The following is a 22,505-nucleotide window of genomic DNA, read 5'->3' as shown; positions in this document are numbered from 1 at the left end:
CAGAAACAAATGGCTTTAAAATGTATGTAGTAATATTTGTTTCTCTGATTGGAAATCACACAAAACGGTGCTCCTCATAACTGGATCTTGCCTCATTGACCTCACGACCTTGCCCCATTGCATGTACACCTTGATTTTTTTTTTAACTAGGCGCTATGGCACATTTAGTCACAATGGCATATTTTATAGCTCTGTTTTATTAGATAAATTGAGGTAATTTTTTTAAATATGAGGATGTTTTGTAAAGTAACACATACACATATGAATAGTTTAAATGGCAGAAAAAAAACTAATGGACAAAGAAAATGCAAGCGGAAGATGAATCCCAACAACAGTACGTAAATATTTTGTGTCAAATGACGCCAGCTCTCATAGGGATTGCTGTACATTTTGCAAAAGGATAACAATCTGTTGTTTAGAGATGAATTAGGGGTCTAGTGCTACCAATTTCCAAATCACAGTTGTTATCCTCCTGACATGCCTGCTGCTGCTATGAGTGTCAGAGCTACAGTAGAATTAATTCAGCTCTTCACCCAGCTCTCAATATTTCATAGATTTGTTTTGGCCTTTGAAGGCTTTAAGCTTCTCTAGATCGAGTTATTTTCCTCCTCTTGAAGAGATCATGGAATTCCCAACCCTCCTCTCACCATCAATATTTAGAACCCTGCTGCATCACTTTGGACTCGCATAAATCCACTCTTGCTCTTAAATCATTCATTAAAAATGGGGTCATCTTTGAATTTGAGGCCCTGTCTTCTAAAGGCCAAATCAGACACATTCTGAAGGTTGCTGTAAATTTTTTATGGCTGTTATGGGTTTCACGTATCATGTCGGGGGGATTTGGACTAATGGATTGTAAGGAACAAGCACAGAAACAGATGTATACTCAAACAATGAGATTCAAATTGGCGCCTGACAATGCAAGGATCCACATCATGCTTTGGATGAGAATGAAGACTGAGTGGAAGAAGCAGATGTTGTAACTGCCTCCATGTGGGATGATGAAAGTAGTAAGGTGGGAACATCAGGAACAGTGAATAAGAGGATACTTCAGAGAAAATACATGTGCATTTTAAATCTGTGTAGTCAAATACTACAAGTATGATAATTGTTTTTACATTATGAATTGACTTTTGAATTTGTAGCTATCTTAGTCACAACACTACAGTAGGCTGCGTGGGCCTTAAGTCATTGTCATCCTTTTTCTGACCAGAACATAACAGCCCACATACACTGGATGCTTTTATACAAAATGCCTCACAGGATCATGTGTACATACATTTTTAACTCATGCAGTCGCCTTGGGAATAGTGCTCTTAATCCACAGTGTTACGCTCTTCCCACAGAAATACACGGTCCAATTTTTTCCTTTAAAGACGGTTTTTAAAAGCTTCTATTTTTGTTTGCAAGCAACCCATTTTTGGAACTAAATGTTGCTTTGTAAAAGAAGCATACATTTATGCACATTCAATGTATTACTCTCTGCTTTCTTCCAAACAAATCTCACAACATGAAAAGATCAAATGGATGAAACATAAAAGGTAAATCAGAGCCAATTTAACTTCCTCAAATAACCTACCAGGCCTTATTAAAACAGGTCAGCAGCTACTTAAAAACAGAACCCTTTAAAAGATTTACAAAAGATTGCAGTTAAGCCAAACAGCATAAATATTTGCTGCAGTGCTGTTTTAACGGTGCAAATAAAAACTTTCCATCATGAGATTGATTTTGCAGAATCTTTAAATTTATATTGAAGTGTTACAGACAGTGGATCAGGTTTTTGGGCCTCTCATTTCATAATGGAATCAGACAGAGAAAGTGGAAGGCAGGGGGAAGTAAAATGATTCAGGGACCAGAAAAAAAAGCTGACAGGAATTGTCCTGCTTCCAAGACTCATGTGCAGACAGAGAAGCCCTCCAGCATCGAGTCTCCAGCTCTGGGGGGTATCTGTGTTATTGTGTGACATGGGCAACTATGCCAGATGGCTAGTCCGTGACTTGAACCCCACCCATAGTTGTCAGAATGCCACCACATTGGCTGGTGCAGGAAACGCTAAATCCCTCTCGTGGGAGAAGCCAGTTTGCAACCATTCAGCTCCAATTACAAATCTTCAGAAGCACCCGAGGATTTGAGGCCATCCAAATATGGTGATTACTCCGTGGTTCCTGGAGGGTCGAAGCAGAGAGCTGAGCTCTTCATTGGTATGCAATGTTTACTTACTGTCTGTGTGTCCATCTGTTGATTTGGAGAACAGATGCAGTTCGATTTTTCTGTGGAGGGCCACACTCGAAGCTTGGCTCACATAACAATTATCTGACATTATTCTGCAGTTTCATGAAATTTTAAATAGTCAAACAATAGTGCAGCCTTTCAAGGACCGGGTAGAACCAATACGTCAGTTGCAAGACACAACAACCAGTATATAACACATTGAGAAATAAGGGAGGAGGATATTGCATTATTGTATCAGTCAAAGGGGAGGGTCAGAACCAAATACTAAGAAGAAGAGGGTCTTTCTTTAAAAAAAGAAATACAAGTCAGGTTCAGGCCCTCTCCCCACCCTAATAATTTCTGTACAGTCCCTGAATCAGTGAACTGTCTTTTTCTCCATCGACCAAGACTTCATTTTGACAATGTACCACATTTTTCTCCTTCCCTGTTTGAAAATGTCACTGTCACGGTACCAAAGTGACATTCTGTTAAATCACAGTCATGACTCATTTTAATGAGAGCAGAGGGGTATTTTAAGGCCGACACATTAAATCCAGTGCTGAATTTAGTTTTGTCAGACCAAAGAAGGCTAACATGATGGGGCTGGCCAAGGACCGGCTCTAATTCACCATTAAAGCACACGGATACTGTATGCATCTGGCCTTTCTACAGGGGTTCTTTGTGGGATAAAAGGACCTGTAAAAAAAGCACTGTTTGAATTATAACCACTTCACAGTTGTGGTGATTCGACACACTTTTTCTATGCTTTTATGATAAGACATATGGAGCCATTAGGGTCTCTATTAAAATCTGGTGGCCTTGTGTTGGACTAATGGTCTCTGTAGAACATTTTATATTTGATGCATTTTAGTTATCTATATTTTTACCTCAGAAAGATTCATGTAATGAATTGATAAATACATTTACATTATCTGCCATACCTGCAGGAAAACAGAATAGTTTGCAGTCTTTTCAACATTATAACTAATATCTTGACAGCACCGTATGACATTATGTCAATCAACACTATGAAAATAACAGCAGGTATTTTATTATTTTTTTAATCATCGAGATAACAACACTGGCAGGACCCCAATTGTGAAAACTGGTTTACTGGTTGCAAGTCCAGTTGGTGTGACTCATACATCTACCCTCCCTCCGACTATGTGTGGGTAATTTCAGTCCGTGTACTAGTTCATCCCACTCCTGGAGCATTTTCTGAGTGTCAAATAATTTTTTGCATTGTTTACTCTTGAAAGCCTGGTGCGTCTCACACAGGGTGTTAAAGAATACCTTGTGTTTCGGTATAAGATCGACACATGATTCAAAAACTATTTTAGGAAACCATCTGGACAGCTCGAGCTGCTAGCAATAATTTGAAGAAACATATATTGATATAGGGCTGCACGGTGGTGTAGTGGTTAGCACTGTCGCCTCACAGCAAGAGGGGCCTGGGTTCAATTCCCGGGCTGGACAACCTTCTGTGTGGAGTTTGCATGTTCTCCCCGTGTCAGCGTGGGTTCTCTCCGGGTTCTCCGGCTTCCTCCCACAGTCCAAAGACATGCAGCTTAGGTTAATTGATGACTCTGAAATTGCCCGTAGGTGTGAATGTGAGTGTGAATGGTTGTCTGTCTATATATGTCTGCCCTGTGATAGGCTGGAGACCTGTCCAGGGTGTACCCTGCCTTCGCCCATTGACAGCTGGGATCGGCTCCAGCGACCCTTAACTGGATAAGCAGGTTACGGAAAATGGATGGATGGATGGATATATTGATATTGTAGGTGACCAGGAAACGGGAGAGGAGGGGTGGTGTGTAAGGGGAGCTTAGTAGCTAAGAAGCATAACTTAAGAAGATAGACATATTTGCAAGTTTGATCATTTTATGATGATGACAAAACAATATTGTAAACTTCAAGTCACACTGTGTGGAATCCAAATAATAGGGTTAAGCAAAAAACATATTTATTGTTAAGAAAAAAATACCAACTGAAAAAAGTGCTTACAGTAAATCAATGTGACTAGCTAAGCTACTTCACGCAAATGAGGCCCAATTTCCAAACCAAAAACAAATTCCTTCTCTATAGAGCGACATTTACAGCCTGCACAGACCACTGATTATCAAATGTAAAAATAAAAGCCAGCTTAGTATAGCAGTATAAACATTTAAACAAAAAAGACTGACTATAAATAAATGGGGCAATGACGCCCCAGCTGTGCAACAAGGAATATTAAGCTACAAACATTAAATAGCCTGCCACGTTTTACACAATTAATAACAGAGTAAAGTATCACCAGGGCAGCCAACATGGAGATGAAAAAACAATAAAAACTCCACAGCAGCTACAGCCAACTAATGCTCATATTAAAGCAACAAAAGGGCCTCTATATTTTTTACACAGTGCAGAGTGCACATGCAATTGTGCACTTCTAGGCAATGCAGTGGCTTTTGAAGTTCCCTGTGCAGTGAGTTACATCCACCAATGAGTGGGTTGTTGTACTCACCTTTCTGATTGGGCAGCGTGAAGTCCTCCTCAATCTGTCGTAGGATCAGAATCTTTGCTTAATCATTCTCATTGCATAAAATAACCAGTTAACTCAGCCTCTTTGTGCCACATGATGAGCTTTTCATAACCATATGTTAAATAATGCTTACCATACTTCCATAATAACTTCAATAAAATTACATTATTGTGTATTTTTGTACTGTTTGCAAACTGCTGTGCGACCGCATCTGCTGACATTTAGGCAAGTGAATGTTTACCATCATAAACTATAAGGACACTCGGAGAGTTCAGACCTCCACAAAGGCCAAATGCCCTATCTCGCAATGTTAACGAAAATAAAACGTAATTTTTGTATCCCCCTTTCGGATCTTCTCCAAAATGTAATGGGTCCTTCCTTGGTCCATGCTACACCCTTGCACCAGGTGTCATGGAAGTTGGGCCAGAAGTTTTCTGGCATCCTGCTGAAAAAAAAAAGACATCCGCACAGACAACATAACCTACTTGGTGGAGGTAAAAAGAACATGTATCTTCAGCTTCCTCTCTGCTGCAGCGTCTCCTCAGACTCCCCAGCTCCATTCTCACACAATGTATCATAACTTTTTCATGAGACTTTGCTTCTTACACTGCAATGGATGTGACTTGAAATGTCAAGTACAATACCTAAAATACAAAGTACTTAAGTAGTAGTAATATTACCCAAAAAATTACGGGAACACAAAAAACAACGTTGTTACAGTTACACGTCACTACTTTCACCCCTGTTACAGCTGGGCACTATGAATTATCTCTAGTCTGTATTGTAGTGTTGGCCCTTGCACCACCTTCATCTCTTAGCTTCTGGTCTACTCTGCTCACCGCCATGACGTCTGTTTCCAGTGGGTGTTTAGCAGCTTTTTTCGTTGACAGACAGTGCTAATGTAATGATAGTAATGATGCCCTATGGATGAGCCCCGCTGGGTCTCAGAGCTGCCATACATCAATCTCCTCACACTGCTAGCAGATGTCAATCATCTAACCCCTCTCTCTTCTCTGCCTCTACACATGGCCACGTGCATGTGTATTGACTGTCACTCTGTTGTGTCATTTTCCTGGCAGGTTTGGCGAAGCCCATAGGTCTAGTTGAGGGACCCGGAGGCCTTGGCCAGGGGAGCTGCTGCCACTCTGGGAGAGGACAGTCATGATGTGGAGGGGAAATATGAGGAGTACGGCTACAACGCTCAGCTCAGTGACCGTATCTCCCTGGACAGAAGCATCCCAGACTACAGGCCTAAAAAGTATGTCCACCTTCTGGTTTTCTCATTTTCTGTCATGTACATTCTCTTTCCAATTGAAGCGCTACACCTGTTTTTCATCCTGCCAGGGTTGTGTAGTATTAGAGAGACTTGTAACTGGATAGTTTGCCATTTTATTCCCTGCTGCAGTTAATTGGGGTCTATTTTTGTGAAGACACTCAATGTACGTTAGAACCTTTTGCAGAGAAACTAGCATTTTAATCAAGTATTCTGTTTTTTTTCTCTTTTTCATTCATTTGTATTTCGTTGAGTTTCCAGAACATTTATTGTTCACTCATGAAAGCAGACTGGTAGCACAAGGTTCATCAAAAGCTATGTAGATAAATGGATGTGTTGAGGATTATTAGAATATACAACAATTTCTTGCAAGCTAAGACAAGCTCAAAGTACATGGCATACTCTATCTATTTTTAAGCTTTTATGCTTATAGTATGCTGTCAGTGAGACTTACTTTGTTTGTAAGCTCATTGTGTCCTCTATGGATGCCATGGACAGATAATATGGCACCAAACATATGGAAAGCCGAAAGGGCCATTAAATGCCTCTACTTTGAGAATAGTTATGTTAAATTTATGTTTTTGCGGCATTAAGACAGAACCCAATAGTTATATTTACACTACAATGATTAAAAGAGGTAATTTTAAAGGACAATAAAGGCAGGCAAAGTGATTATATTGTCAGGCAAATTACTATTAAATTCTCTGAATACTGTGCAATTCACAATGACATCAAAGATCACATCCTTACAATGGCAGACTTCGGGCTTACTGGCTATGCAAAACAGAAGGAGGTGCTCATTACCATAAGGAAACACAACAAAAACAGGGTAAAAGTCCCTAAATAGAGCTGCATAAAATGTGATACTTTTTGGTTAAAAAGCTACAAAAAGTGTCATTTTAACATAAATTGTGTGAATTTAGAGGCGTTTAATGTCATTTTTGGCTTTCCATACCAACAAGGCTTTATACTTTCAGTCTAATCTATGATGCTGTATTTGTTCCAATTTTTTTTCCATATTATTAAGGACTACAAAAGACTGGACCCAGTGCCTGCTGTCAGAGTTCTGATGAGATTTATGGAATGTCATATGGATAAAAAAGAACCTCTCATTTCCATGTTGGACAGAAACATGCAAATGTCATCCATGTACATTAATTGGCATCCAGTGGGGGACATTCCTAGTTTATGAATTATTGCTCTGGCCTACACTTTTGTTGTTGGACATTCATTTCACAATGGTCCTTATAAATGTTGTTAGCAGGGGACGTCAGTATTTTCATTGGCTGATGTATAGAGAAATTGTTTGTCACCCCTGCGGTCTATAATGGAGCAGCCTTTGGGGTCCAGCATCCCAGATAAAATGTGCATATATATGTATGTATATTCACTTCTCAGACATTGCTACTACTCTGTGCCTCCTCATTAGGGAGAATCTCATGGGACTGCTACAACCCACAGGTCGTTGGTCTGCTAGCAAGCGTATGTGCTACCACAGCTCCAGTGTTATCGTTTTGCACACACTGGCTGTTGTTATGATTTATACAAGGAAATACATTTCAGTAAGAATATATTTTAGAAACTGATGTTATCAAATTCAGATATCAGATTTCAGATTTTTTCTGACATTTTTTCTGACATTTTGAACAGAGCTTGGTGACAGACACACACAATCGAAGAATTTTGGGGAAGAAATTTGTGAAAACAGAGTAACTGTCAAGTCACTTATGTTGAAGGTACTGATTATCTGAATCACAGTATTAAGGTACTGCTTCAAAACCAAAAGGAGATAAAAGAAGAGTAAAATAAGTCACGTTGATTAATAAGCTGTGAAGCATTTTTTCCTTTTCTGAGTTATGCTACATTTTCTAAAACGGTTGTGTAAGGAGATTCTTGACTTAAAATCCTTTTACAAGACAAGCAAGCGAGCAAGGCTTCCATAAAGTATCCTACAGATGTGACACCTTCAGCTGTCTCCGGCTGTCCCATGACAGTGTGCCTCCCCACTGCAAAAGCCCTCCTTACTTCCTGTCTGATACTTTTCATCTTCTTTGTCTGTCTTATTGCCTGACTCCACTTAATCCTTCCTTGTCTCTTCTGTCAATGCAGTACTGTCAGTTTAGCCACAGAGCATCCTGAGGCCTCAGCCATGGGGAGTTAAACAATAGAAAATGACTTTAGTCACGCCTAATCCCTACATAAAAGGACAAGGGCAAGATGATGGTGACAGTTGAAAAGCTTTGTTGTAATGTTGGAATAAAAGGAATTGTGAATTAGTTTATTTTTTCATGAAAAAGACTGAGTGGACCCCCAGCATAAACGATCCTTCTAAAAAACATTTTATATTCAGGGAGTGAACTACAGCTGTGATACAGTGAATGCTGCAGGAGATGGATTGAGCAGTGTGTGTGTGTGTGTGTGTGTTTAAAAGGGAGGGGTGGGGTAATCAGGGCAGCCAGTGGCGTTCATATCACACAGTGTCAAAGAACAATGGTGACATGCAGACACACTGAGAGGAAATCTGACGGCCAAGAGAGGTTTCTGAGGGCTTTAGCAGGGCTAACAATTCATTTCATCCACGCTGCTTTGTTCCCAGCTCTTTTCACGCCCAGAAAAATTAGACAAGAGTGGAACGGGGAGGAGGGGCCATTATAAAAAAGAGCTTGCTAATTAATAAAGTCAGCTGAGAGTGCCTCTGGAATGGAGGGGTTTTTAGAAAATCCCCTTTTTATAATCAACTTGTTCAACGAAAAATAGAAAGTAAGACAAAAGGGGAAGTGAATGTCAGGGGTTTGCTGAGGTATTTCAGGTTTGATATAGGGGCTGACTTTGTGTATGGATTTAGTACTCATTTCACGGGTTGTGAAACAATTCTGCAGTCTTGTCATCATACCGTACACTTGATCTGTGTCTCTGTGACCAGAATTATTTTTTTGTACCCATATAAACAAGCACATAGTCTCTATGAGCGCTAACAAAACATGTTGTGTCAAACAAGGTAAAGCTTCATTCCATGACAGCTATCCAATAGGTACACTCTATGATAAAGACTTTTGTTGTACATTTGTTGTGAGGCTCAATGGAAATCAATACAGTGCAATGTGCAAACATAGTTTCTTTTGCCTTTTGGGGTTAAATCACCAAAGTAGTACTTTAAAGAGAAACATCAAAGAACTGCAAGTGAAAGAAAAATGATTTATGTACAGCCAGAACAATACTGCTACTGCTAGCATTGTTGTGGCGCTAGTCAGGACTTTTAGGGTGCTATCCACGTTTACAGTAACCGGTTCGGTTCAGTTTGAAGCAGTTCTCTGACTCATGCAGTATGAAAAACTGTTTCATATTTCTAAATCTGCATTCCGAATTATGTCCTACAGGCAAAAGGTGACTGCAGCACTGCTGAAGTGAGGTCAACAATAGGACCCAGTCACCTCCTGTCTAATGGGCTTTTAATTGAACAGGAGTCATTAAGCAGAGGACTTTGATGACTGCAGGGAAGCAAAGTCCATCACCATGGCCCGTGACTGAGCGAGCCACACATTCTCAAGTCTCTCTCTTTTCAAACCTGTCAGTCTGCGGCAAAACCAATTCATAATATCACAGTAGCAATTGTCTCTCGGACAAAAAAAACCCCCCTGTAATCCTCTTTCCGCGTCCGCCAGCTTGTATTTCTCTCTTCTGCCCTTCACTCCTGCATGTGACGTTCAGAACTGAGAAACCAGGGAACTTAAGTAGGCTCTATATTATGGGGACTCTGAGCCTGCCATGCTTTGTCCTTGGGAGGCTTATGTATGATAACATCTCATTGGGCTGTGGAGAGAAAAATAATAAAAGGCATGGGAGCTAGAAAGATTACTTATGCCCACAACACTCATAAATAGAAAAATTATATTCAAGGCATTCAACCTGCTTTTTACCCTCCAGTTTTTCTCCTGCAAGGGGATTCATATTCAATTACTCCAAATCGCACCTCTATCTCTATTGTCACGTTGTCGAAGATTTTATTTATATTTTGTCAAAATAGTAAACTAAATTAAAGACCAAGGACCCTTTTTCTTGTGCTTGTCTGCCTGTGGGATTATGATAACCGCAGAGGGAGGTTGAAGAAACAGGCTTACCTCATCTCTTAAACGTCTGATACTGCAGAATGGGATCGTAAGGTCTCCTCGGTGCAGGAGCTCCTGCAGCAAATTGTTGCTCTTTCCAGCGCCACAGTTTATCTCCTGGATGGGGGGGGGGGGGGCTGGAGAAATGACAAGGCAAACGATTATCTTTCTGAGAGGAGTGCTCGCGGATTTGGAAAGTTGCTTTGGTGTTGCCTGCACTGCGCGGGTTACAGGAGGTTAATGTGAAATTTCACAGCAAATAAGAGTTGCCGGTGGGGAAAAAAGTCAGAGGGGAGCACTGATCCACCCGGTTGGTGGAGGAGGAGAAGGGGGAGGTGTGATGGGAATACATCTTAATCTGGCGCTCTGTTTCTGTCAAAGCTCGTTCAGGGTCAAATTATGAGCGCTGGCCAGTGAGCTCAGTCCCATTACAAACAGATGAGTCTATCGCTCATCCTGTTACGGCTTTACAAGGCTTCCCCGCTATACCGCAGACAGGTACAAATTTAAGGCTGAGCAATGCCCTAAATTGGATCCAGTAACTAGGGCAATGGAACTACAATATCACTTTACGATCTCGACACTGAAATCCAGCCTCACTCCACATCTCAACTAGAAGCGATGAGGATGTGTTGACATTTCTGTGGTAATATTCATTAACGCAGCCTTTTCACTAGTGGTATTACTGAAAAGGAGTGAAATATACATTACTTTGTTTTGCACAGTTGCCATGTTGTGGCTGTGTAAAGAGTGCCGTGGTGCAAAAAAAAAAAAATCTCCCCTCAAACTCGCTGCCAGATTTGTCATTGTATTTATAGACTTGGCAAGGCTGATTGAGAGAGGCAATAGAGAAAGCTGTGAAAGGGAACAAAGGAGTTGCTGAGGGAGAGCATAAATGCACAGGGAAGGACTGAAATGATACAGTGGAGGGGTTATCAATCAAAACACTTGTGCGCTTACTCTTACGAATAGAGCGCGAGAGCAGAGCTTAAAGTATAGATAGACGTATGCAGCGTGCTCCATCATAAACACTCTCTGTGGTTTAGTTTTCCTTTTATTACCTCTGCTGTCAAATGCATGTGGACTGCGGTAATGGAAGTGATTGATAACAGTGCATGAAATTAAACTTTCCTAGTCCAGAGCAGCAAGCACTAGCCTACTTGCACGGTGAGACTATAGGCAGTAGTCATGCACAGTTGTCATTCCTGTGCATGAATCAATGCCAGTATTAAATGAAGGAGTCACGATAGAAAATAAAAAAGGATCAAGATGTTTCAGTGCTTCTCAAGCACCTGTATTATATTCCAACCACCTTAAAATCCCAAGTTGTGTCAATATCTAAGGCTGAATTATACAATGTTGCAGTATTGTCACACAAAGTAAGATTCAGGCAGATTTTTAGTCAATCAAATAAGAAATAAGACTTGCGTTCATCAGGTGGTGACAAATAACTAACAAACTAACAAATAAAATCGAAAAAAAATTAAATCTGTTCAATGTGTAAAAAGCTAACTGTGTGAGAACAAGTAAGTTGCAAGTTAATTGGTAAAAAAAATATATACCAGTAAATATATCCTAATTTTGATATTATTATGACTTTCATTAGTTATTAAAAGCCTATACATATGTCTGTTTCCTGTCTATTTGTATTTTTGTCCCAAATCAAATTGACAACAATAATTAGTTTGTAAAAAAGACGAAACAAGAGATCTTGTCAGATTAATGCTGTGCTCTATGTATACCAGTATCTGCACTATACACTTGGCCAATGATAGTAATGTGGAAGAAGAAACCCGCTGTATGTTGTCTACTTACATTTAAAGATCAGCCATTTAGCTGACAACTACAAATTAGAGTGCACCAGAATGCATGAGGAAATCAATGTTAAAAGCAACCGGCTCAAAATACAAGGGATTCAATTGTAATGGAAGTTTATGTGAGAAGTGTATTTTTCCCATAATGTATAAGATAGATGTGCAAGGTAAAAAAAGTAAAGTAAAGCCTAGAAGGAAAGTAAGAAGTATTTTATGATGACATGCAAAGCATTTACTATAAAAATTTACAAATAAGATACCATCTGTTGTGTCTTCCTACATAATTGCAAGTTCCTCGCTTGCCAAATCTCATTGTTGAAGGACCTTACCCGCCAAATAAACACACACATACACACACACACAAATACTCACACAAACCTACGGCTGTGGAGAACGAGGACGGTTCCAATGGGTGGAGAGAAGAGGATGTAACTTTAGCATCATGCTGGTATCCATCTGCTGTGTGGCCGTCCCCCTGCGGCCTGACCCCATGGATGCTGCTGACTCAGGCTGACATCGCAGTTCACCGGGGTATCAGTGCGCCGAGCACCAGTAGAGCTCAGATGGCTCACAGCGAGGGTGAATGAGCAGCGACCGTGCTGTCTTTGAACAAAACATGTTCAAGGTAGCAGGATTTTGACTTTGATAACAACACTGCCAAGTTTTATATATAAAACTATGACCACACAGTGAACAAGGAAAAACATCAGCAGTGTCACAATCAGTTACAAATAGATAAAGATGAGGTTTTCATTTAATTTGCTTCCGAATGCAGAAATAACACAGTGTAACATCGGGCGAATTTGGGCGATTATGAAATGTTTGCTGTGTCTTATTAGTGGAGATAATGGATGCTCTCTTCTCTAGCAGGCTGTGGCGTAGTGGAGAGCAAGGTAGTTCTCCAATCAGAGGATCGGTGGTTAGATACCCGGCTTCGGCAGTCGATGTGTCCTTGGGCAAGACACTTAACCCCAAGTTGCTCCCGAAGGCTTGCCATCGGTGTGGACTGGATGATGAATGTTAGTTAGAGTCTGATGGTGGCACCTTGCATGGTAGCCTGTCATCAGTGTGTGAATGGGTGAATGATATGTAATATACTACTGATTGTAAGTCGCTTTGGATAAAAGCGTCTGCTAAATGACTGTAATGTAATGTAGCAGCCTTATATGTGATTCATGATGATTAGACAGCCCTTTTTAAATAACGCACTAGCCTAGTGCAGATTTTCAAGACTGAATTTCAGCCTCACTCGTTGCCGCTATCACATCTAATAATCTGTGATAGCATGTGAGACTGATACATTCTGACAAATCCATGTATTGTCTCAATAATATTTCTTGAGTGTATGTTATTTCACCTGGCAAATGCAATATGTCACTGTCTTTAATACTACTCTGGCGGGAATGTTTGGTAAAAGACTTCAAGAGCTGAACAGGATTTACCGAAGCTAAAACGAAACACATAGATGTGTTTACACAAAAGTTGATTTATGTCAATTTGATATTCTAATTCTAAAGGAGCAACATTACATTCCTTACAGCCAAAATCTCTTTTAAATAATTCAACCACAACAATTACAATAGCCACCTCATTATCCCTACATAATGAGACAGCACTGCTGAATAAGATATGTGAAAATATGGAGAAACAAAGGCGGAAGTTAGTGAAATGCGTTTGTCAGCTGTTGCGTTTGGAGACTAATTGGTGTGGAACGGCAAGATTCACAAGATGTTGACTGTGTTTGTGTGTGTGTGTGTGTGTGTGTGTGTGTGTGTGTGTGTGTGTGTGTGTGTGTGTGTGTGTGTGTGTGTGTGTGTGTGCGTATGTGTGTGTTCACAGTTGCCATAGGAATCAGCTAAGTGCTTCTGTCCAGTCGACACTGTTATTCTGACTTTAAAACCACCGTACGCCTGTGAGAAAATACAGTATTTTTCTGGAGGTGACAGACTTGAGATTATCGGCACAGTAGAGTAAAAGGGTTGTTGTGACTGAGTGTGAGAGGGAGGCACAGGCTAAGTGAATGTTACGAACAGTCATTCGCATGGCTTAGTGTACAGTTCACTTTAATAATTGTGCTAGTTTAAGTGTTCACGGTTCATGTTCAAAATAGGTTACCATGGAGTCCATGTACTGTGTGAGATCAGGAGAATGATGCATGACGGGTGGTCAGAGAGCTCACAGTTTAAGAGATGGAACAAATTGACCACATATAAAAGGATACTTGTAACCCAATATTGCGTTTTAACCTTATTTTGATCATATTTATGTTTAAATATTGCATATAGAAATTTTGTTATTCACCTCCCTGTTTAGATGATTCTAACATTATCAAGGCTTCTGATTTGTCTGTGTCAGTACAGGCATGTGATTGATAGCTCCACATCCAGCCACACTCTGTTGTTCCTGTACTGAATGAATTCCCACAGAAGTTGAAGATGAACCCAGTTTAGCTGCCTGAAGTCTGTTGCATTTACCACTCTGACAGGATTTGGCTTCTCTGTGTGACCATTAGTAATGCAACACGATGCAGTCTATCCCTGACATTGCCAAAGTCACACTTTATTCAAGCTTGTATATCATCATTACGTCAATTAGCATTGTTTGTTTCAAGGGGAGGAAGTGTTGGTTCGTCCCCCTCAGGAAGAACTGTAATCACTTTAGTGACCCTCTCACCTTCAATCAAGAGCCGTCGTCACGTCAAAGCATATGCACTAAAATGATGAACATGGGAAACAACATGTCTGCATTGTGAGCTAGTTAGCATTCCGAAGTATCCAAGTTTCTATAAGAAAACTCCAGACTGCATACTTAGGTTTCTCAAAAGCAGGATAAGAGTATGGCAGCTATGCTATAGCAGTAGTCACAGTACAGTATTGAGAATCCATGTCTGGGAGCTGCAGCTTCACTATCAAATGGAATAGGCCTTCAAATATATTTTAGAAGAGAGCTATTTTTTGCCTTGTTGGTTTGGTTCCAGAGGAAAAAGTAATCCAGGATAAGTCCCCTTTTATTTTTGTAGAGAAATATAATGCTGTATGCACCATGTGGGTACACTGTGAATGTGACATTGAACATTTAATTACATTTTTAAGAGGGAAAAGCTTCTTAAACTCCAACCGGTAGAAGGATGAGGCTGATTTCTCAACACGTAATAGTTTTTGTAGGTGAACAACAGGTGTAACTAATCACATTAATTATGTCTGCATCCTATTTACTGCAGGTGTGCTGGCTCCAGGGCCCTGCTATTGCACATGCTCACTGGCAAGCCTACATGGAAGGAAGCCATTGTTAATTAGTTACACCTGGGATTTTTCTGCTACGACAAGTCAAAATTCCGTCTGTGAGAGAGATTTGTACAGTTGCTGTCATAGTGGGTTATTGGGCAGACAGAGGTGTTTGAGGTTGCTCCAGCAGTCCTTGAGGAGCTATCAGAGGACCTTGATGGCATTTCTAGGGGCCATAAAGGGGTTTTATTTAGGAAGTGTCAGGGATATTTTCGGCAGCTCCTGTGTGTCCCAGAAAGGTTGTGGATATCTCAATTTCACTTCTCTTTTACACATTGTCTATCCTTAAACTCTTTTATTTAAATAATGAATTAGCTATTTCTTTAGGCTGAGTTTTTTTTTTAATTTGCATAACTGTGCTGCTAAATATATATTGCTAGAATTTTACAATAATATTTATTCACCCAAATAGGTCTTGCCGAGAGTAAAGATTGATATTACACTTAGATATAAAAGTCATATAAAACGCACACAAAGAAAGCTGTACATGATTTTCTCTGTGAATGATATGCAGACAAAGTGCAGGTAGTTTTAGCACTGGCTGATAATCTTAAATGTATCTTAACAGGTGTAAGCAGTTGACGTATCCAGAGGACCTTCCTCAGATCTCTGTGGTCTTCATCTTCGTGAACGAGGCGCTGTCAGTGATCCTGCGCTCCGTCCACAGTGTTGTCAACCACACACCAGCACATGTGCTCAAGGAGATCATCCTGGTGGACGACAACAGTGACAGTGGTAAGACCTTTGACAGCTTTATTAGTTGGATGAAAAAAGTCAGAGGTTCACCTCTTAAAAAATGACAATATATAATATGTAACAAGTCTTTAACCCGTGGTGTCTTACTGTATATGCTCTGCAGGACATTAATTGATGTTAGTTACTGAGATATTATCAGTGTCTGTGTTTTCATCCAATATCTTTCTGATCATTTCCTTTTTGCATCACATTTAATTGTTCCTCATTTACAAGTGTTCCCTCTCTTAAAAACATGAAACCTGTAGAACCTGCAGTTTATCATTGTCTAATGCTATAGGTTTGCTTATTCAGTTGAGACAGTCCCCCTATTCATCATGTCTTGTCTTCCCTGCTGGAACTCGAACTTAAGGCGTCATACACAACTGAGTTAGTTTGATTTTTTTTTGGACCCCTGCCAGAGTAGTCAGTCTTCTAAAGCTACAGGTTCTGTGTTGGGGTGTGTGTGTGTGTGTGTGTGTGTGTGTGTGTGTGTGTGTGTGTGTGTGTGTGTGTGTGTGTGTGTGTGTGTGTGTGTGTGTGTGTGTGTCAGACACAGTTTTCTGTGTGTTAGGTTTTGTGAGTAACAGTTGAAGGGATAGAGAACCCCTGAGGGTGAACTCTTGAACACCAGGTTTTAAAATAGCTTAAAAATAAGAGGAAAGAGAAGAGATGGGATTTGTCTCGGCCCTTTGCTAAATTGCTGTTGCGTACTACTGTCTCCATGGCAATGTGGGCGAAATGCTTCAGTTGCCTCCCCACCATGACGCCCACAGCAGCTGACGATGCTCGGCTCCACATCCTAAAAGCTTTTCCGTTTGGAGAGGGAGGGACAATGAACTAGATTCCAGACGACACTTGGCCCTCCTTCACTTGGCACAGAGTAACAGGCCTGCCTCCCTCAGGCTGGCAGTGGAAAAGGGCGCATGAATAACATACTGAAAGAAGGCCGAGCAGGAGTCACCACTCGCACATCTCCGCTCCCCGCTGAGGCTCTAACTGCCTACAATTAAACAGGCAGCCGTTAAAAGCCAATGAACAGATAGAAATGGAAGTCGACCCCTCCTCTCATTATGTCAGCCTGCCCCACGCATTTTGAATCTCGCAAAGGTTTTCCTGAAATAGATTTTTGAAGGACAACCCTATTTTTACTTTAAAGACTGCAACATTTTCTGACAGTATTTAAATGTATTATAATTCACCTCTATTCCCTCCCATGAAATGTTATTATGGCAAGGTTGTTAAAGAAAACTGCCTTTTAGACTCTCATGATAACAAATACTTATTTGTCAGCAGAAACACTAGAGCAGCTATCATAAATATAATTATATTAAGAAAAGATTAAATGACTATGTGTTATTTAGGGTTGTTACGATGTATTAATATGGAATCATGTATCTATTAAATGATCAACAATCCCAAACGATTGATCCGAATTGAAAACATTGTCATCTTTAAAATATGCCTTTAAAAAAAAAAAATACATGTCTGTGACATGTCATTTTTTTGTCCAAGCGCACCTCCTTCCTAAACATTCAAACAGTACTTAAACATGAGCGGCACTTTATGGTAAACATGAGAAGTTTTTCATTTAAATGTAACTGTCCAAATAATCTATATAATATTGTTTGAGAAGAACAAAACAATTAAAATTTGATTGCAGGTTTGTCCTGCTTTAAATGGATTTGACAATGAGTACACCTTTGTCAGCAATTTACATGACTGCATGATATCCGGATATTTAAACCACAAAGTCGGCAACTCATTCTCACTAATTAATCCCTAGAGAGTCATGTAATTTGCCACAACAATACCTCAGGCAGGAAAACTCACCAGAGCTGTTAGAATAAAGTTGTCTCCAGCCAGAGGAAGCAATAACTTCAAACTGATGTACAAGAGCTGTCCAAAACAGCAGGGAGCAAAGCGGAGAGCTAAAATCATGGCCTCTGTCACTTGTTCGGTAACCTTTTGATTTAAAGCATCACAGACCGGCGTTTAACATTAGTGTGCTGTGTGCAGTTCACTGACATCCCGTTACATGACTACCAGGCGTTAATTATTTTAGTGTCCACGTGCATCTTTAATATGAGGTCAATTTCAAGTCACTGCCTGCAAACCGACGCATCCAGCAGCGGCTCTTACTGTATGTTTACCAACAGTGATGATGATTTGAGCAGAAGTGTGAGCTGTGTCCTCGGAGCAGCTCCGCTGCGACATTAGACAATTAATATGCAGGCTGGACTGCTTGACCTTTCCGTGATGGCTCTGTCTGTCCCTTCTCATTTAAACAAGGCTCAGTGAGATGAGTTGAGGTGCAGCCACACTAGCTCCTGGCATAATAAATTAAGCACCGGAAAGCATGTTTGCGTTGTGGCTGAAAGGTTTATTCACAGCACTGGTCTAAACTAAACTCACATTCCCAGTGATGAGCTTTGGCTATGCGTGTGCAATTGGCAGGACGACTGCAATTCATTGTTGTTCGCCATGTTCGCAGCATAACGGCAAGGAAAGGCTTAATGAGCCCTATAGGATTCAATTCCAGCAAATAACACCATTACATTGATAACTTAATGATTCATATAATGAAAACAGGATACAAACTGAGGCCCGGTTGAGTAAAGCTTGTAGTATTCATTTCAAGTGGATTTGAATTACTTTCAACATTGCGTTCATTAAATCTGATAAAAGAATGGAGAATTTGCAAATTAACACACAGAATATTGATCTTAGACATTGTGACACTTGCAAGAAACCATATTGAAAAAGACACTGTTTTTAATTCCTTTATAAAGATCTTCATTCGGTCTGACATAGCTCAGTTCTTTGACTTTGAATTCCATTAAAAGCCTGTCTGACTATACATTTGCAAAAAACTATTAAGTTTAAAAAGTTAGTCTTAGTTGCAGTATAACTGAGTCACATATCTCTGTAAAACTTCACATACTGCATTCAGTCACTACTTGCAGTAAGACAGCATCTCATAGACGCTGTGTGTTTGCATCTATAGATCAGGTAATTCAATCACCTTGCCTTATGATAAAAAAACAATGAGGAGAGGCGATGAAAAGGCGTAGAGCGGAGAAAATGGTTGTCTTCAGAATTTGTCTGTCAGTGATTCCGAGAAAAAGCAAGCACAATGTTGCCAGAAATTTCAAATGAAGTGGATGTGACAATGTTCAAGGTGGAGGAGTCAAAAAAACATTGAACAAAGTTACCATTGCAGTGTTTCTGTGAGAGGTGGATAACCTCCATTTTGCTGACATGCTGCGGCACAGATTATTTCCACAATTCACAGACCTCCTGCCAAAATGTTCCCTACTTACGGTGAAGGGTTTATACTGTCATACTGCATTTAGATGTTACCCCAGGACAAGGAGTTTCATATTTTAGTTTTGGCTACAATGTCTTTGACTATTTAATGAACATCACATTACTTGTGTGAGCCAGTTTACTAACCTCACTAGTCTGCATGTGATCGATCAAAGCGATCAATTTCAGACCAGTTTCTGTAGCAGTGTCTAATACAAGTCCATCAATCCACTGTGAGGAGAATATGTTCTGTGGTTTGTGTAGCAGAGACCAGACCTTTGTAAACACACAAAGAAACTCAACTGATGCCTGTTCTGAGGCTGATCTTACTGGATCGGAAACAAAATAATCTGGCGGCTTATTTTGAATACAGTTGTATCTGTATTTAGTGAGCACATAGGATGCAGTATGTGGGAGGATATACAGTAATTCAGGCTTTGCAGCATGTAAGTGAACTCTAAGGCTTTGCCACAGTTTAAACAATCAACAGCAGGTTCAATAACTCTCTGCCATCTATCCTTACAACAGCGGCTTCCATAATCTCTCCCAATGTCGCCAAAGGAATTCATGGTATTACTTGCGTAGTCCACTATGCATTCATTTTAAATTCTTAGTATGATGGATAGTTATTTCTCCTCAGCTATGTTTCACTGCTACTCCTTTAAAATGTATTCCCTGCTCCATAACTCTCATCCCATGGATGCGGTCCAATGTTTTATTTGCTAGGATCAGGGGGAGGCCCATAACTTTTCTCCTTCCCAGCAAAGCCCTGTAATTATTACACTCTAATAGCTTTTATCATATTGTAGCTGCAGAGCAGACCGATGATGAAGGAGACCCAATGCACAGGTTAGAAATATTCAACAGTGCAAACAGAACCAAGCTGCAAATGGTGGAGCAAAGAAAAGGAGCAATGCAGCTTCCAACAGTGACTGATCCAAATGGGAATGCAGTCGATGAACCTCATTATTCCTAAATGAGCTTACGTGACATAAGTACTAAATGCTAACAGCAAGCTCATTTGTACCCACTGCTCTGAGACTCTTTATAGCAAAAATGAAAAAGGAAAGGTCATCTCAGTTCGCAAGTATGAAATGCGTAAAATCATCACTTATTAGATTCTAGTCGAAGTACTTATTTCAACTTTACTAAAAGTACCAATAAGTCAAATTACAATAGAATTAGGAGCTCTGTGTTCCTAAATTAGCTAAAGAAAACTAAAACTGTAAAGTGAATAGTTACTTTCCTGAGTTATAGTGGAGTAAAAGCTTAGGAAGTATAGTACTTGAGTAAATGTAAATAGTTACTCACCACCACTGATATTAGACACCTACATGGGGGCAGAAAAATCTAACAGACAGAGAGACACAGACATACAGAGAACATGGAAGGTCTACACAGAAAATGCTGGCGATTAAATCTGTTCTTGTTTAACTTCAGAGTACTATTAAAATAGGAAACACGAAATCCCCTGACAGAGATAGTCAGAAAAAGTTCCTATGAATGGTTTCTTTAATTTTGTGTCAAATGCTAACGCCGGTTTGCTTCAAGGGTCACCGCTTCTAAATCCACACTCTCTTCCTGCAGTAGCCACCGCTATACCCTACAGACCATCAACTAGAAAAAGACTCCTGACAATCCCTCCACTCACTGCGTCTCCTCAGTATCACAGACAGGGGATTAGTCTCCCATTTTTCAACTTTCCCTGACTGATTTATGTCGCGAGTCACAAGCCAGGTGTGGATGCTGTTCGGAGCCAGTGTGCCACAAGCGTCCTTATTAATCTCTCCCTCAGAAAGTGGAACGCTCAGCAGTAACCCAGAGGAGAAAATCAAACAGCCATCTATCCTCCAACGAAACACAGACAGCAATTTGTGCAACTGGCTGTTTATCCGGCAAACTTTTTTCAGTGATGACAGCCAGACTTGTCTGTGAGAGCAGATGAGGAGATATGTTATGATCCTGCTGGAACAAACGCCTCATTGGTGGAATGTCTTACAAAGTCACTCTGTACAGCAACCTCTATGTCTCAGTTGTGACAAATGAAAGCTGCTTCTCTTGATTTAGTTGGATTTTATACAATGTATGAGTTAAAGACTAATATAAATTGCCAAAGATCAAAATATTTTTTTGTGCAAAAATAGGCATACATGAGCACTCTGTAGATCTTAGATTCCTCATTCCTCAGTTTGGTATCCTTTTTTATAAAGCAGTAATGAGTTTTCTCAAATTATTTTATCTCCCCCTATTTAGAGCTGCTAAAGGGGCCAGTTAGGCCTATTGTCAGTGTTGAGCACTATAGACATCAATAATGTATGACAGTAATGTGATTGTAACAAGTAGGCTTTGGGGACATCACAGCTAATAATCACAGTAATGATGTGTTGCAGCAACATTCTTGGGTAACAACTTGTTCACTTTGTTACTGTATTTGCCGAAATACGATGAACGATAAGACACTCGTCCAATGAGATTGTTGTATTTATAGGAGGACATTTTGGTGTCTTTTAGATAAGATCAAATTGCATTATCTTTTCTGTCAGAGACATTCAGATCAGTCAATTGTTATTAATTTTATTACGTTTTAACCTGGAGCTAAATTAATTTTGGGTTAACATACATGGGTCATTGCCTTGAGTAGGTACCCCACGGAATATTTTTTTCTTAAGTCTTGAGTTTGACCCTGTCATCCACCATAACCTACTCCCTAGACATACTATTGTTAATACTACGATGCGAAATTAAGTAGAATATTCCACTTGACCGGTGTAAATAACCAGATAGCATGTGACTATTAATACCCAGGTGAAAATAGACACTCAGTGATTGCAGTCATTAATGATTGTTCAGTTCCATGAAGTGTCCCAGTAAACTATTCCATTCAGCCAGCGACTGGGACCCAGAATTGAAGAGTGTGTAGGTGTTCTCAGTAAATGACTTTACTGTGAGGAAAGACTACTGGATTGCTGCATGCAGGACTAATGTTAAGCTAGGTAACGTTGATAGTCAGTAAATATTAACCTTAGACTGCCTCCTTGTTAAACCATTATGATTCACTTTCTGTTTCTAAAAGTGTTACCAAAGAGGTGTTGTGTGGGTTTGGAGGCTTTGGAGTTGGAACTTAAAGGTAACTTTAGGCTACCTGTAACTAGGCTCGTAAAATTATTAGTGATACGTTATTAGTAATTGCATTTTTTAAGTAATTGGCCTGGTACTGGTTACCATCATTATACCCTCTTTGGCTTTGGGATAAAA

General features: G+C 40.1%; 1 protein-coding gene across 1 annotated transcript in view; it reads left to right on the top strand.

The window, feature by feature from the left end:
• The window catches only part of galnt9 (polypeptide N-acetylgalactosaminyltransferase 9), a 78,519-nt gene that overhangs the window by 5,659 nt on the left and 50,355 nt on the right, over positions 1-22,505 (top strand). The window contains 3 exon segments of the mRNA XM_054611146.1: positions 5,812-5,860; positions 5,862-5,990; positions 15,778-15,944. Of these exon segments, the coding sequence (XP_054467121.1) occupies positions 5,812-5,860; positions 5,862-5,990; positions 15,778-15,944 (345 nt within the window).

Source organism: Anoplopoma fimbria, chromosome 13, assembly GCF_027596085.1.
Source record: "Anoplopoma fimbria isolate UVic2021 breed Golden Eagle Sablefish chromosome 13, Afim_UVic_2022, whole genome shotgun sequence".
In the NCBI taxonomy this organism is placed as follows: Eukaryota; Metazoa; Chordata; class Actinopteri; order Perciformes; family Anoplopomatidae; genus Anoplopoma; species Anoplopoma fimbria.
The sequence above is the reverse complement of the archived record's forward strand: the minus strand, read 5'-3'. Positions and strand labels throughout refer to the sequence as shown.